General features: G+C 34.1%; 2 protein-coding genes and 1 non-coding gene across 4 annotated transcripts; all 3 read right to left on the bottom strand.

The window, feature by feature from the left end:
- Window positions 1-1,794: 1,794 nt before the first annotated feature.
- On the bottom strand, window positions 1,795-3,935 carry LOC111987801 (uncharacterized). 2 transcript variants are annotated; one of them, XR_010625298.1, is made up of 2 exons: window positions 3,456-3,935; window positions 1,795-2,519 (listed from the first exon to the last, which is right to left on the bottom strand). It is a non-coding gene; the product is annotated as an uncharacterized LOC111987801 (transcript). The 2 variants fall into 2 exon arrangements; XR_010625301.1 differs by having other exon boundaries at window positions 3,074-3,935.
- A 515-nt stretch (window positions 3,936-4,450) lies between these two features.
- On the bottom strand, window positions 4,451-4,900 carry LOC112031782 (putative disease resistance protein At3g14460). The gene has a single exon (XM_065764819.1). It carries the CDS (start codon window positions 4,898-4,900, stop codon window positions 4,451-4,453), a length of 450 nt encoding a protein of 149 aa, XP_065620891.1.
- Window positions 4,901-5,073: 173 nt separating this feature from the next.
- Window positions 5,074-7,857, bottom strand: LOC112031794 (putative disease resistance RPP13-like protein 1). Its single transcript, XM_065764823.1, has one exon. The coding sequence runs from the start codon at window positions 7,855-7,857 to the stop codon at window positions 5,074-5,076; it is 2,784 nt and encodes a 927-aa protein (XP_065620895.1).
- Window positions 7,858-17,763: the final 9,906 nt, after the last annotated feature.

The raw sequence follows: 17,763 nt of genomic DNA on the forward strand, positions 1-17,763 counted from the left end.
TTACAAGTAAAGGAATCTCAGTATCTTATACTAACATACAGTTGAACCCTTACCCCAATACCTAATTGGACTTGTTCTGTAGTGACAATCTCTCATTTTAATGCACGGCTCCTAGTACGTGACTAACCAATAGATGTGTGGATCCTAGTACGCAACTTAATCACCAACTTGAAAAGGATTTTGGCTGCAAAGTTCTTCAATTCATCAATACGATGAAGATCACGAAGTTCCTTGGTCATAAAACTTAACAACGTACAAACACAGCAGCTTCTTCAAGAGAAAGATGAACTAGGGAAAATTCTGTCTCCAGTCACAATTTGCATGAACAAAACTTTACTTCACACTCCCGCAATTGTGCAACCAATGACGGCCCTTAAAACAATCCTTATATATGTTTAGGGTTGTGAGAAAAGAAAGCCCAAACATTTATACACGGATTGGAAAGAAATCAGATTTGAAAAACTGATTTTCATAAGTCTCGACAGATAACCTATCTATCGAGCAGCTATCGAGCCTCGCGCTGAAATAGCTTTTTAAACCTCGATAGATACTAGCTGTCGAACTTTAAATTCCAGTACTTCTTTACTTGATTCTTGGACAGACTTGCATGGTTTTAACACTTGAACTTGAAACCTTGTTCCTTGAAGCATTAAACACATCCTAGATCTACTTAACTATAAGTAAAGTGCGTTTTGTCAAAAGATTAGCCAATTCTATAATGACATATGTTCCTAACATGATTTACATATGTCCTAACATTGTTGTTTCAATAAAACTTCTTCAAATCCAAAAACATAAAACACTTTTTTTGTTATAATTTGTGATTCCTTTGGCTAATGTTCTATATATATATATATATATATATGGCTTTCATTAGAATTAGAGTGAAACAATCACTTAATTATGTATGTGTATATATATATATATATATATTTTTACTTTCTTAAGATTGTGGTTGTCGGGTACAAAGCTAGAGCCGAAGCTTACAGGACGCCTGTCATTTCTCAAATTGGGATACAACCATCAGATTGAACTGAATGTTCCTCCAGTGAAGTGTACAAGGGTATAATGTAATTTACTGCAAAACATGAGTTTAATTATAGAGTCTATGGGGAAGAAGAGTTTAGCCTGACATCTAGGATAATATCAAAATAGAAACTTCACAAGTTCCTTTAAACTTCACAAGTATCGTTGTCATGTATAATGCACATGACTTACTAAACCATACTTAAATTATTTTTTGAGAAGACAAACCATACAATCATTACAGGTGATTATAACCAAACTTTATCCACAATATTTTGTATTTTAATTTCTTAATACATACCACCTCAATAGGTTCTATTGACAACCTATAAAAGTACAATGGAAAAATTGAAAAATAAAATAACCTAATGTCTCTTTAGATTTGTGTTGAATAAGAAAATAATCCAATGTTTCTTTAGGTTTCATTATCAGTAATTTTACCATGCATCACACGGGTTAGCAATTAGTTGGTTTATAATTCTAATAACTATTTTGTGAAATAATTCTTGTTCATCTCATTTATTTTCTTTCTTTTTCCCTGGATAATACAAAGCATTACGCCTCCTTAAAACCCCATCTGCCCCATGTTTATGATATTACATGTTCATTTGATTTGAATAGTGCCAATGTTTTAGAATAAGATAGGTGTTACCAACTAGACGTAACACCGTGTTGGGTTTACACTTTGAACGTTAGTAAAGTCCTACATCAAATACTAATGACAAGAATAACTTGTTAATAAAACATAATTAGGACTAAACGCATATGTTAGAGCCCACACAAGTGTGCTCAAAGCTCTTCACACTTAATGTTCTTAGCTATATAAAAGCTTACAAATACAAATTGTCACTTCCATAATGTTCTTAAGCATGAAAATGACCATTTTTACAATTTTTATCAAATCGAGGTGTTGAGGCCCGAGTCTCTCCATTGCTCTTCATTGTATAATTGTACACTGAGAGAAGAGTTTGCAAAGATGTTTGATAGAGGTCCAAAGTTTACCCCATGAGACATAAATCTTTGAATGTTTATAAACAAATAAATCGATTGAATGAACCTAAAAATCACAGAGCACCTTCCGGTTGGAGAGAACATAAGAGCCTAAAGAATGGCCTTGATTTTTCAAGGAACAAGAGCTGAGCAATCTTGGGTCAACAGCCAGCTTTCTTAGTCTAATAGTCTCTTTCAGACACCATTGTCATAGCATAAGATGATATAATATTCTTGATGTGAAAAAGAGAGTTGGACAGTTCCTAGTGGTGACGAAAGCAACCATGGTAAGAGGAGTGACTTGCTGAACCTATGAGCTGTTTGTAGTCAGGAAGAGGAAAAACAAAAGTAGCAACTTTTCCTCTGGCTAGGACATCAAATCTTCATGTCCACCACCAATACCAAAATCTTGAAGAGAGTCTTATGAGCCCAAATCCGTCCACAGGTAGTGTGTTTGATTCTTAAAAGCCCCCACCCATCCACAAGCAGTGTGTTTGTTGCATCTGATGATGTTATTTGGATTAAACTGGGCATGCAAAATATAAAACATACCATTCCTAAGTTGAAAATAAGAAAATATACAATATTTCATTCCCTTACCCCCACTTTATTAAAATATGATAAATAAATGCACTATTTTCATTTTCTGAAATGCATTGATAATTCACTTTGGAACATGGATATTTACATTCAAATGCTTTGGAAATCAAAAAATTTTTAAACTCTGTTGTAAGTTTCTGATGGGATATAACTCAGCATTATCAAGCACCAAAATTTGCCAAAGATTGGTTTGTAAAATTGAAGAAGAAATTCTTTAACAAACAAAGGATTTATTCAAAAATGCTTTTCTATTTTTAAAATAATGATAAACCAAAGCAATGGTTTGAAATAAATGAGCTTGGCTCGTATTTGGTTCATGATCTGTTCAGAATGGATTTTATCTCCATGACTTGCAAGCCCACATAGTTCTCATTAGAACTACTGCTTCACTTTTTTAAAATTCAACATCAGAATTGCACTTGTATATGCTTCTATTTGAAAATTGAAGGATTTTTACCTGGGACTAATCAGAAGAAGCATACAGGAAGATCTGTCTCTAAAAATCTCTTGCAATGTTACCTAGGATTGCTCAAATTTATTCATTAGTAGATAAGATACCAAACCCCTCCACAGCCAAATATGGGCATTTGTTGGTGGTGAGCTGAGAAAGCCAGAACATTAGCCTTGTTCATGTGTTGCACAAAATAAAATATTAGGACTAGTGATGGTGAGGAAAATTTTTAGCGAGTACTACCAGAAAGTTAAGTTGATGCCTATTATTTCTTAATCTTTTTGAAAAAAAAAAATACAAAAAAAAAAAAAGCAAAAAGATTCAAAGGATTTGAAACTTGGAAATGCATAAATGAAGGGTTAATCTAGTGGAAACTGGGATGGAGTACCTGGTGAGATTTGGAATGCTACCACCACCAATACTCTTTCAATGATATGATAGGTTTCTCCTGAATTTCCCAACCTCCTCTTGTCAAGCATATGGCAAGGTTTAGAAAATATAATTTGAATTCAAGAATTATGTGCAAAAGGAACAAAATTATTATCTCAAATCATTTGCTTGACATTTCACAAAGAAATAATGAAGTTGAAGAAATTTCAAGATCTTGGTTCATACATGATTTTTTTTTTTTAAAGGAAATGATTTCCTTTCAATCAAATTTCAATGCTGACAATGCGGACCACTTGTGGTTATTTTCTCCATTGCTCTTGGAAAGTCCTGTCTTGATCAAAATTAAACAATAAATGCTCTCAGGGCCAACCTCCAAGTACCAGTAACAATAGAAGGTTAGAAAACTTTGAGAATAAATCTTGAAAACAAAAAAGCAAAAAAATAAACGGTAGTAAACCGTTTGTACAAATCTCGAAGAAAGAGGTGAGTTTTTTTTTTTTTTTTTTTTTTTTAATTATGGAATATATATATATATATATATATTTGAACGTTTTTCTGGATGCCGTGAAGATTTTCTATAAATTAATTAAAAAAAAAAAAAAAAACTAAAACATCTAATACTAAAATTGTGATATCAATATCATGATATATGGTCTGTAGAGCTTAGGATAAAGCATTTATAACCATAAAAGACATACCTTGAGCAAATTATTATAAAACCAATTAATATTTTTTTTACTACTATACATTATCCATTGGTTATTTTATCCTCTAAAACTTTATTCAAATAATTTGAAGGAACAATTTCTATAATTTTTTTTTTTCCAATTCATTAAACAGATTGATTGGTAGTTTTTGTTTCTTTGATTGTTAAAATACTCTAAACTTATAAAACAAATGTACTAATCATCAAATACATATTCTTGAAAAATTGCATTACCTTGGGTTAAACATTCCTGCAAAAGTCTTGCGTTCTTCTGACTCATAGCTCAATCAACGTATGGATATTCTGGGGATGTGGGCAATCTTGACCCGGCCCTCCCCTTTCTCGTTTCCGTACCGTTCTTTCAACAAACGGCAATTATAGATCTCTAGCTGATAAAGAGAGGTGGGCAAAACATCTTCTAGTAAGCCGTCAAGATTATTGCAGTCCCAAATCGTCAAGTGTTTAAGAGAGGTAAGGGGTTGAAACCCCTTACCATTGAGCGATTTTAGATATGGTAAAATACCGATGGCGAAATCGGTAAGATTAGGAGGCAGCAACGCCTCCTCTGGAAAGGACTCCAATTCTTTGCGATGATCAGAAATTGTGAAACTTCTGAGAGAGTGAAGACCTTGCAATCCCAATTCCATGCGACGGGAAATGAGTTTCTCGGGAAACGATTCAAGTTCTGGACACCATCGCAGTTCCAAACGCACGAGAGATGGGAGGAGGGTGTGCATCCCTTCAGGCAATGACACTAAGTTTCTGCAGTCATGGATTATAATATGAGACAAATTTGGAGCGCACAGTCCTCTCTGCTGGGAAAGGAAACTAAATCAGGGCACCCACAGAATTCCAAGCAAGTGAGGGAAGCAAATTCTAGTGGAAATGACAAAATTGAATCACCGCCGCCCTATATGAACACACTTTTAAGTGATTGATAGTCATGACCACTTGGAATCTGTATTTTTCCCGTGCATACTAATTCATGGAGAGCTGGAGAGTTAGGAAGCGAAGCAACAAGCTGCTTACACTTTCTAATATTAAGTTTGGTCAAAGAGGGAAGTTGAACAGGCAGGCCCCCACTTAGCTTGGGACAATCTTTAATATAAAGTTCTCGAAGACAAGTGAAAACTTCCCCATTAAATAAAACCCACTCCTGCCACTCTGGCATATTTTCAAATGATAAATACTCAAGGGCTCTGAACGGGTTTATTGTATTCCCGTAGAACTCAGGGCCCACACTTGATATTTCCCTAAAACATTCAATTATAAGGCTCTTGAGGCCAGGTAGCTGTCCAAGCGGAGGCAAGGAGAAGCAATTACGAAGCTTTATGAACACCATTTTAGAGAATGACGAGTCTCCTAACCATTTTGGAAAGCTTGTACCCTTATAATTAGTGATGGTGAGAGAATTTAAGTTTGTGCAGGGACACAACTGCTCGAGCAAAATTATTTCCTTTTCTGAATCTTTAATGCCATGACCGTGTTCCCATTCCAACTTCAACTCAGATAAATCTTGCTTGTTCTTTAATATAACCTCCTTAGTGTCTTTATCAATGCATTGAACATTTTCCAAGTTCAACAGAGATAATTTTCCAGAAAGATGCTGAAGCTCCCCCAACTCTTTAATATTGGACCCATCATCATGTTTGCTCACATAAAAAACATATAATTTTCTGAGATTTTTCATTTTACCCATATGAGGGGGCATCTCTTCCATATTGGCTTCACTATTATCTAGGTGGCGCAAGTTGAATAGTTTACTTGTGTTGGCAGGCAACTTGGTGATGTACGATGACAATATCAAGGTTTGCAAATTATACAAGTTACATAAAGAATCGGGCAAGTCTTTGATCCCAGTGTTACAAATGTTTAAATAACGTAGATGTATCAAGTTATCAACAGTAATTGGTAACTCCTTTATGCATGCACCATACAATGATAACACTCGTAAGCACTTAAAATTCTGAAACAAATTAAGATCTATCTTCACTATGTTTTTATATTCAAAAATCCAAGTTGGTAAGTGGCTTTTTACCAATAAGGTTCGCAAACCCTTAGCTTCTGAAGGGATCTCAAATTCCTTAGAGACATAAAAGCCAGCTTTGTAATATGACAAATGACGTGTCTCTTTTGTTATTTCATTGGACTCATTACTCTCCTCTAATCGGAAACAAAATTTCCCACATATAGATTTTGCTAAGTCATTGATAAGATCATGCATTAAAAAACATGATTTAGACTTACTTGATTGTTGAAAAAATGACCTTGATACTAAATCATTAAAGTATTCTTCACCTATTTCTTCTAATTCTATACACCTAGCTTCTTTGGGTTGCTGCAATAAACCTTCTGCCATCCACAAAAGGATCAACTCCTCCTTTTCAAATTCATAATCTTTTGGGAAAATTGAGCAATAAGCAAAGCATCGCTTTAGATGTGATGGGATGTAATGATAGCTCAGTCTTAATGCCGGAAAGATATTACTTTTGGCATCTGGTAAATCCCAAATATGACTCTTCCAAATCTTAATCCAATCATTTTGATTAAAATTTGAACGCAATGAACCCCCAAGTGTTTTTGCAGCCAATGGCAAGCCTCTACACTTTTCAACAATCTCTTTACCAATTTCCAACAGGTGTGGAAATTCATTGGGATTTCTATTTCCAAATGCAGAATGAACAAATATTTTCATACAATCCTCATTTGAGAGTTCATTTAGAAAATAATGAGTTGAAAACGTGACTACTCTTGCAACTTTTTCACTTCGTGTAGTAACAATGATCTTAACCTCTTGTGCCTCACATTTAAAAACTTTAATGAAATTGTCCCAGACACCATAATTTTCATTCCAAACATCATCTAAAACAAGAAAAAATTTCTTCCCTTTTAAAGTCTTTTGAATTTCAATTTCCAACGATTGCAAGTACTGAAAGTTACTAGCCGTACCATTGATCCCCTCAGAAATAGCTTTTAATATCTCAAGATTATCAAAATTTTCTGAAACACAAACCCATGCTTTAAGGTCAAAACTCTTTTTAACTTTTTCGTCATTGAATACAAACTGGGCAAGTGTTGTTTTACCGATCCCACCCATACCCACTATGGGCACAACACATATCTTACTTGCAACATCTGATTGCCACAATTTAAATATCTCTTCTTTATCCATATCTCTACCAATCACATCACATGTTTCGAGGCAAGAAGTTTTTGTTTGTGAGGGCAGTGATGATAATTTTACTCCAACGATATCCTTTTTCAGACAAAGAATACCCATTTGATCTATAATACTATCTAAGTCTGCCAGAATCTTTTCTAGCTTAAATGGTATTTCTTTGTCAAATGAATCAACAAAAGCAGTGATGAAGTTCCATACCTCACTAGTGCCTGTTTGAGACTCAGCTTGTAACTTGCACCGCAAGGCAATCTCATCTAGAAGGTCGTCCGCATCATAAACAGCATCTTGAAGATCGTCCAGCCACTCTTTCACATCTGGGTTTGTATATTGGTTGTCCTCCGCATCAACGAGCACCACATTAGCAGACCTCAGCAACATCTTCAACTTTTTTAGTGATCCATCAATGTCTTTCCTTCCCTTGAGAAAGTCTCGGAAATCACGAGAAGCCAGTCTGTCAAACGCCACCTGAAGGAATGCAGAGAGACATGCTCCACCCACCAAAGCCCCGACCATGCTTTCTTCTTTGCAAAAGACGCGAGTGGTGAAAAACCAAAGGCAAGAGAATGCAAACAAGAGAACCAACAGAGAGTGAGAAGAAATGTGATCTGTGGAAGTGTTTTTTTGTTTTTGTAGAGACTTTCAAAGTACTTCCTCTTTTGCTTTTAATGAGTGTGGTTGAAACTTTTTTTTTTTTTTTTGGTAAACAAGTGTAGTGGAAACTGAAAGGTCCTTTTACTGCCCTATAGGTGTGAATCAAATGTGAACCATTGAATTGATTTCAATGAATAATTGCGCGCAGTGGCAGTTCTAGAAATTTTGTTTAAGAGATCATTAAGAAACTTAAATTAATTTTTTTTTTTTAATAAAATGAGAACTTGAATACATCAAGTTATTGACAAAAAAAAAAAAAGGGTGAAATTTTACAATTTCCTTCTACAACTTTTCAAATTTTGAATTGTTACATGATAGTTTATTATGAGTAACTAGATGATATCCCGCGCAATGCACGGACTACTTTACAATTTCATTTGAAATAATTTTTATGTATATTATAATCTACATATAATAATTAATACTTATTTTTTTTTAATATTTATGTTTGCCCACAATATTGTTAATTTTGAAACTTGATTTTCTTAATTCATATTTTCTTTTAAAAAAATTGTATAACATTGTAAGATTATAATATATTATAATATTTACTATTAAAAGTAGATTTTATTTTTCAAACTGATCAAATGATTTTGAAATCTACAAATAAGAATTTAAAGTATATAATACTTTATATCCTAAAATTACATAAATTTCAGCAACTTGCCAAACACATTTTCAACCACTTTATTCTCATAACCAAATATGGAGACCTTGATCACAAACACCCAATTAATTATCTCAATGAAATTAAGGAAATTATTTGTAAGTATTAACAAAAAGAGAACGTGATTAAACAAAGTGAAATTTTTTAAAAACACATTCATTTATCAAAATTCAATTGTCTTTAGTTGGGCTTTCGTATCCTTTAAAAAAAAAATGAAAAAAACTTTTAAATCACCATTTATTTTTGTTTTTATCACTATCGCTCATACCGCACAAAATAACAGTAAAATAAACTTACAAAGAAACAACAAATTATGAATTCTAAAACAAAATTTATTAAAAAAAATAGCTAACTTCATAAATAATCAATTAGAATGTTTCTTTTTCTTTTTCTTTAGTTCTAAAAAAATACATTTATAATTTTCCCAAACCAAAATCTCAAACACCCAAAGACTCTAAGCGAATCATAATCTTCACAAAATCTACAATGTCTGACTTCAACATCAAAACCGTAAGCTACCGTCACTAAATAAAAAACACAAGCCCCCTTCCTTGGTTATAGTCGACTCATACGGGTTACGATCAAATGATACTGCAATGGGTATGAAAGGCTATGGGCATGTGTATATAAAAGAGTAGAAGTGAAAATGGTGAATGGAAATGCAAAGAGTTTTTTGTGTGTGAGGGAAATGAAAAGTCTTGAAACATTGAACCAAATGAAATAAATAGTTATCTTAAAACATTGAATAAATAATGTAACAAAAATAGTCTTGAAATATTGAACCAAATGAAATAATGAGTCTCTACTTTTAAATTTGTTCATATATCTAATGTGGCTTAAGGGTATTTCAATTTTCTTCATAGAGTACGTCATATGGCAGAATTTTATGCTCTCTCGCATGAAGTCTCTGATTATATATATATATATATATATGTATTGATTTATTGCCAATGTGGGTAGCTATGACCATTTTGTTTTGTGAAGTTTGTCTAACATTTTTACTTTTATGCAGTTGTTATTATCTATTAATTTGTTATTGTTTTTATAAAAATATTTTAAACTAAATGAATAAACTTAACTCATTGGTATTGTATTCATTATTGGCGCATACAACCACACTCATTCATACATAAAATAATAAACTACGTGTCTATTTAACTAATCAAATGTTTGAACAATCACTAACTTTACCATTTTTCTTCTTGAATTTTTTTTTGACTTTATAACAAAAAGTTATTATAATATGATAACAATATACACACATATAATAAACCCTCTATATTTCCTAATTATTAAATTATATAAAATTATATTATATTTATACTGTACACACAAGCATCCACTCCCATCATTATTCACACAAATAACATTATAACAAAAAGTAATGCATACAATTAATATTAGACACACTCACACACTTATAATATAAATTTATAATAAAGAATGATACTTACAGTTCATAAAAATTTACTCGTACTCTTAGAATTGGAAATACTTGTAGTAAGGGTGTATAAGATTTAAGTCAGGGTGTGCAAAAATATTTTTAAGAATAAATTAAAGTATTAAACTAAACAAAAAAAAATTATAAATATGTATAAATTTTTTTTTTTTTGAATTGAAGTCAGGGGTTCATTTGAACCCCTGAACAAAGTGTAGAGCCGCCCCTGATTGTGCGTTATGGTGGATCCCAGATGTGGTTATAAGCACAACAATTGAGATAGAATTTGACATATATAGCTCTTTGTGCCTATCAGTCTGTGTAGTTCCTACCAACTACTAAAATGTGAGTGACAGGAAAATTTATCTAGTTAATTGAGTTTATTTTCATGGGTTTATTATACAAAATTACAATATTTCATTTTAAAAAAAGTGTACTTAACAAATAAACTAAAGAAGCAATGGAAATAATCTCATCCAGCTTTGATCTTAGAATGGTTGGTGTTAGTCAAACCATTATATCCTTGGGTTAGCATTGGAGCGAGGTGTCTCTTTTTCTGTAATTTCTGATAATAGAAAGGAGCAGTTGAAAGATTATAATCAACAAGTAGAATGGTTGGTGTTTTTTACTCAAACCATTATTTTCCTTTGAGGTTACAATTGGATTGGGGCGTCTTTTCTTGTATTGTTTGTAACTTTATATGAAGAAAATTCAATGCAGGCCAATTTTTTTATTTTTTATTTTTTTTTTTAATTTTTTTTTTCAGCCAGTGAAAGGGACTTTACTTCCTAAAAATAAATAGTAAATCTGGTGGAAGTTGCTTACTTGTTTCTGAAAATGAAGATAACAAAAGAAAAAGATAAATTTGACTAGTTGACATGAAGTTTAGTTCCCAAAAATATCTAAGTGGAATGAAGGGGAAATTTGGTGGGTCATTTCTTGTAATGTTTGTAACTTTTTTCTGTGGAAGGAAGTCAAGGAACAATGAAGTTTGAGTCCCATAAGTTTTTTTTTTTTTGATAGGAAAATTGCAATCTTATTTCCACTCAAATAGAAAAGGTTACATCATTGGTAAGAGCTTGCATTAAGAAGCAAGGTGTCTCTTCCATCCATGCTATATAATCGACAATGCCTAAAGCATGTTTTGCCAATAAATGAGCTGGTGTATTACCCTGTCTACGAATGTGAGAAAATTCAACCTGACGAAACAGCCCACAAAGAGCAATTGCACCAGAAATAACTGATGCCACCGAAGATGGTGGGGGCGAAAGACCACACAGAGCATTATAAATTATCAATGAATCTCCTTCCAAAATGAAATCATAAACACCCACGTCCCTTGCAAACTGAAGAGCTATCTCAACTGCCTTTGCCTCCGCCTCCAAAGCTCCCAACGGTGCAATGATCTTCTGGCTAAGAGCTGCGACCACCAGCCCCTGTTCATCTCGGATAATGACTCCAGCCCCTGCTGATTTTTGTGTTTTGAAAACCGCTCCATCCACGTTTATTTTGTAGCTTGCCGTTGGTGGAGGAGACCATCTCACCTCTTGGCTTCTCCGTACCGGTTCCGTTGAGGTATTCGCACTTCTGTATTCTGCCAGGTATTGCGCACTCCATTTGACCAAAGCCTCTGCCGTCTTCTTTGTCCCACCATGGCGCACTTCATTTCGGTTTGCCCATATCGACCATGCTATAGTGACCACCGTGGCCACCTTTTCCTCATCATACTCCTCTCTCATCATCAGGTGCCATACCAGATCAAAGAAAGAATGGATGGCCGACGGTTCAAACGCAAAACAGAGTTTGGTGCATTGCCAAACCTGTCTGGCTCTCTGACAGCTCCAAAACAGGTGACCCGAGCTTTCCAAGCCATCATTACATTCCTCACAGCTATCAACGTCCACCACCTTTCTCCTCTTCAAATTCATCTTCGTAGGCAAGATCTCTCGGCATGCTCTCCAAGTAAAGTGCCGTACTTTATGAGGAACTGGTATCCTCCAAATGCGTCTCCAGAAGCTTCGAAGTCCCCTGCCATTAGAGCTGGAACCAACATTTGCAGCTTGAGAATTCTCCATTGCTAGCCTGTATGCACTACGAACACTAAATACACCATTAGTTGTCGCAGCCCATATAAGCTTATCCGGTGGTAGATGAGTGCTCAAAGGAATGCTTTTGATATTTTCTGCCTCATGGGGAAGAAAAAGGGTGTCAAGAACTTGCATTTTCCACCCCACAGGATCATTGGAAATCAGCTCACTTACCCGTAGATCAGCATGCATGAACAACTTTGGGGACACCACCTTGAAGGTAGAAGAAGATGGCAACCATTTATCACCCCATACCCGAATAGACTCCCCATTTCCCACATTCCAACGGATGCCTTGCTGCACCAAGTGTTGAGCAGCCATTATACTCCTCCACGCAAAGGATGGGTGATTTCCTATTGTTGCATTAACAAAATCTGTGTGGGGAAAATATCTCGCCTTGAAAAGACGATAGGCTAAAGAATCATGCATTACTTGAAATCTCCACCCTTGTTTAGCAAGAAGAGCCAGGTTAAATTGTTTTAGTTGTCGAAACCCCATACCTCCATTTGAGTCCCATAAGTTGATTGCTAAAAGAGAAGATGAAAGAGGGACCATAGGACAGCTGATTTTAAGGGTGGTCGAATTGCGTGTTGTGGACCTGTGGTTGATACCACACAGTTATTGCATCTTCCAAGAGGCACAATAAAATCTGGCTTGTAAAATTGTTTTTCTTTTTAGGCCCTATTTGGATATCGCTTATTGTTAAAAATTGAAAATTGAAAACTGAAAATATTGTAGTAAAATAATTTTTAAATGTATAAATAGTACCATAGTACCCAATTTTAACTTAAAATTTGCTGAATTCCATACTTGTAGGTCGTGTGAATAAGGCACAATACCACAAAAAAAAAAAAAAAATGCAACCGTTGAAAAATGCGCAAAATGCACTTGCCAAACTCACATTTAATAGCTAATGTGACATTATCATTGAAGATTTTTGTCTGAAGATTAATATCATTTTATAATATAAGTTATTAGGTAGAAAATTAAATGGTTTAGATTAAATGAATTCTATGTATTAGAGTACTTTATAAAAATCTAAAAATCTTGATCCGACTAAGTACAAAATCTTGTGACGGCTACACATTCTTGGTGTGATAATCACTCCATAAGTACAAATTTTTGTAGGTTGGGAAATAAGGGTTGTGATTCATATTCTTAGAAAAGAGTTTCACACACATATATACACTTAGTATTCAAGTAACAATTTTGAATGACATAGTTATAATTAATTTCAACATTATGGGACCCACAAGATGTTAAAAAAACATTAAAAAATACACTTTTGTTAAAAAAAAAAAAAAAAAAAAAACTTATGCAAAACACTGGAGTGTGTGATTTCAAAATTTTTTTTTTTTCAAAAAAGCTATAAAAATACGGTATCAAACACAAACTTTTTATATTATGAATACTCAAAATATAATTAAAAAAAAAATTTACTATACTTTTTAATTCCAAATTCCAAAACAAACGAGCTTAGGGATGCAAGTGAACACTAAATACCTCATCACATCACACCCCAAATGAATTAATAAATCATTAAATAGTCATAGGCTGAACTGTTTAAGAACTTGGGCCGACTGTAAGAAATGAGCCTTTCATGATATTTGGATCACTGGAGTTTAATGGTCTATTAAGGGAACGACTTGATGACCCGTTAAATTTGGTTGATGAAGGATTGCGAGTTTTTGTAAGCTATTGAGCCTTCCTAGCAACTTCTTAAATCAAATCAGAGCCGTTCAATCTTTTTTCATGGTTTGTGTTTCTCTTGGCCTTGGAATCTTGTTTTTTTTCAATGGGGATTTGGGTTTTTATGAACCCACTAGAATAAGAAAATTTGTAAGGGGAAGAAATTGATAATAACATTCATGTAACTTGCTTTAGGAGAAGTGGAGAACATAGGTGTTGACTTGTAAAGGCTAACTACATGAGGATTCTTTTAAAATGAGACAAATCAAGAGACAGATGTCTCGTAATGTTTGTAACTATTTCCTGTGGAAGGAAGTGTCAAGTAACAAGTTTAGGTTCCAAAAGTAAAAATCAAGAGATCGAGTAGTAGTTGATTGCTAAAAATGAAGATGAAAGAGATAGGACAGCTGATTTTAATACGGTGGCTGAATTGCGCGTTGTGGTAGATCCCCCACAGTAATTAGTCTTCCAAAAGGCACGTTTACAATCTAACTTGTAAAGTTGTTTTCCTTTTTAATAGCTTATATGACATTATCATTTAAGGCTTTTCTAGGTGTATTAATGACATTTTATAACGTAAGTTATTGGTTAACAAATTGAATGGTCCAGATTAAATTACTCTACGTGTTAGAGTACTCTAAAGAGCTGTAAAAATCTTTATCCGACTAAGAAATGTAAGGCTTAGGCGCGTTTGGTAGAAAGATTTAAACTACAATTCTCAATTTTTAAGTACTAAAAATTATGACTGTTATGTACTCTTGGCGTGATAATCACTCCACAAGTACAAATTCTTGTGGGTTGGGGAATAAGGATTATGATTCATGTCTCTAAGAGAGGGTTTCACACACATATATACACTTAGTTTTCAAGTAACAGTTTTGAATGACATAGTTATAATTTATTTCAAAACCATGGGACCCACAAGATGTTGAAAAATACGTAAAACACACTTTTGTTATAAATTAAAAAAAAATACTTATGCAAAATACTTGAGTGTGTGATTTCAATTTTTTTCAAAAAAGTTATAAAAATATGGTATCAAACATAATTTTTTACATTATGAATACTCAAAATATACTCTTTTTTTTTTTTTTAATTTTTACCATACTTTTTAATTCCAAATTACTACCAAACCAAATGGGCTTAAGGACCCAGAAAAATTATGATTGTTACGTACTCTTGGCGTGATAATCACTCCACAAGTACAAATTCTTGTGGGCTGGGGAATAATGGTTGTGATTCATGTCTCTAAGAGGAGGTTTCACATACATATATATACTTAGTTTTCAAGTAATAGGCCAAATGCCTTGTAGCTGAATTGGCACCTCCCCATACACAAAGTGCTTGGGGGTCTAGGGGAGAAAGGGTTTGAGTTGCGAGGTTAGCAGCATGTTGTAATTATTTCTCAAAAAAAAAAAAAGTTTTCAAGTAACAGTTTTGAATGACATAATTATAATTTATTTCAAAATCATGGGACCCAGAAGATGTTGAAAAATACGTAAAACACACTTTTGTTATTAAAAAAAAAAATGCTTAAGCAAAATAGTTGAGTGTGTGATTTCAGTTTTTTTCAAAAAAGTTATAAAAATATGGTATCAAACACAATTTTTTACATTATGAATACTTAAAATATACTTTTTTTTAAAAAAAATTTTACCGTACTTTTTAATTCCAAATTACTACCAAACCAAACGGGCTTAGGGACCCAGACATTAGAGTGAATACTAAATACCTCATCACATCACACCCCAAATGAATTAATAAACATTAAATAGTCATAGGCTGAACTGTTTAAGAACTTAGGCTGAGTGTAAGAAATAGGCCAATCGTGAGCTTTATTTGGATCACAGGAGTTCAATGGTCCATTAAGAGAATGACTTGATGACCCATTAAATTTGGTTGATGAAGGATTGTGAGTTTTTGTAAGCTATTGCATCTTGAATTGGAATGTTTCTATCTGTCTATGGTGTTTCCTACCAACTTCTTGAATCAAATCAAAGTCGTTCAATCTTTTTTTCATGGTTTATGTTTCTCCTGGCCTTGGAATCTTGTTTTTTCAATGGGAATTTGGGTATTTTATGAACCCAACGGAGTAAGAACATTTCTAAGGGAAAGAAATCGATAATAACCTTCATGAAACTTTTTTATTTTTATTTTTTAGGGTGGTACTTTGAGAGACAGTAATGGGACATGGGTTACAGGTTTTGATAGAACTATTGTGTGGGTTCTTTTTTTCTTAGCACACAGGCCTAAGTAGAGACAAGGATCCTGAGCCAAATATTTATTGTTTTAAGGGACTGGGCTTGGTTCACCGCAACTAATTGGGCTGATTTCGAACCAAGTGGTGCACAGAGTATGAATCCTACAACACATACATGCTAACATACAAGAAATATATGCATTGAACAGCAAGAAACAGTAGAGGAACGAAATGATAAAAAAAGAACATAAAATAAAGCGTTAGGGATCCTTATAATGTAAAATACTTTATTTCTTTCTTGATTGTGTAATACACTATGCTCACTAGGATGTGTTACAAGGTCCAAATAAGTTCAAAAATCACAGACTTAGATGGCTCTTCAGGCCTCTAAGACTTATAAAGTTTGAATCCCTTTGAATCTAAGTGTGTGTTCTCTAGTGGCTATTTGAGGATACCAGACGGTATTTCCCTCCCTTTTCTCTCTTTTTTGAATTCTGGCAGAGTTTTTTCAATGGTTTTTACTCTAATTCACTGTTGCTGAATGCCTTTCATTGTTGGCTGCTTCCCCTTTTATAGTACACTCCTAGGGTTTCTGGGGTACCACTGATTCCCTCCATTTGCTTTCTTAGGTACCAGAACCAACGTTGTGCCAGTAACATTAGTGGCTGGTCCCTTCATTTTTCCTCATTATTTTCTTCTTTTGAGGTTCCTTCTTCAAAAAGTCTCTTGCTGACTTTCCCCTTCTGGGGGGTCCTAGAAGGCTGGCCTTTGCTCTTTACTTCTCCAAAGCTTCTAGATTCCACTTTTTCAAACCCACCTTTTGGCTTCTTTCCCTTTTGTCATTTTTCCCAGGTGAGCTAATTCCTTTCTACCAAGTTGAAAGTTTCCCAGCCACTTTCCTTCATGGTTCTTTATTCTGGGTACCTCGAGGTACCAGTCCCTTGTTCATGAATTGTTGGTTCACAAGCCCTCTGATCCCTTTTTAGCATCATTATGTGGTTGATAGGGACATATCTGTTCTTGTTCTTTGTGTTTCTTGGTATGCCTCCTTGAATTGTTTCAATCCCAACCTGGCTTTGCTGCATGTCTCGAGAATCCCAGGGACCTGGGAATCCCTAGGTATCCTGGCCCAGTTCTTTTCTCGGGCTCCCTAGTGATTATCTGGCATTTGAGGGTTGGGCTGGGCTTTTCCTTCTTCCTTGTTTCATGGGGTTTGAAACTTGCCCATTCATGGATTTGGGCCCCTCCTTATGGACCTTTAATGGGTTTGGACCTCTCTTTTATTGGAAGCCCAAATGCATTATTTTTTATAGGCTTCAATCCTTTGCTTTGTTTTGAGCCTTGGTATAACATTGTGATTTTTTGGACCTCAACAGCTATTAAGAGTCACTACTAGTATGATGGCTAAAATTTGGGTTCTTGTTAGAGATTGTCTCACTAAGGCAAAATTGAGATTAATATCTTCGTAACATAACTTCAGGGATCCCATAAGCTTTGTACATAAGAAGAGAGAGGGATGAGATTAGTGTCTTTATAAGGATAATAAGTTGGTCGAGCAATAGAGAGGTCTTTTGAGAAATGGGTTGTAACACCACATAATTTTACTACCAATTTAATTCTTATATGTAAATTAAAAAGGAGGCCTACGATTAAATGGATTTAATTAATTTGGGCCTAAGATATTAAA

The sequence above is a fragment of the Quercus suber genome, unplaced genomic scaffold (genome assembly GCF_002906115.3).
Source record: "Quercus suber isolate HL8 unplaced genomic scaffold, Cork oak 2.0 scaffold_22, whole genome shotgun sequence".
Lineage (NCBI taxonomy): Eukaryota > Viridiplantae > Streptophyta > Magnoliopsida > Fagales > Fagaceae > Quercus > Quercus suber.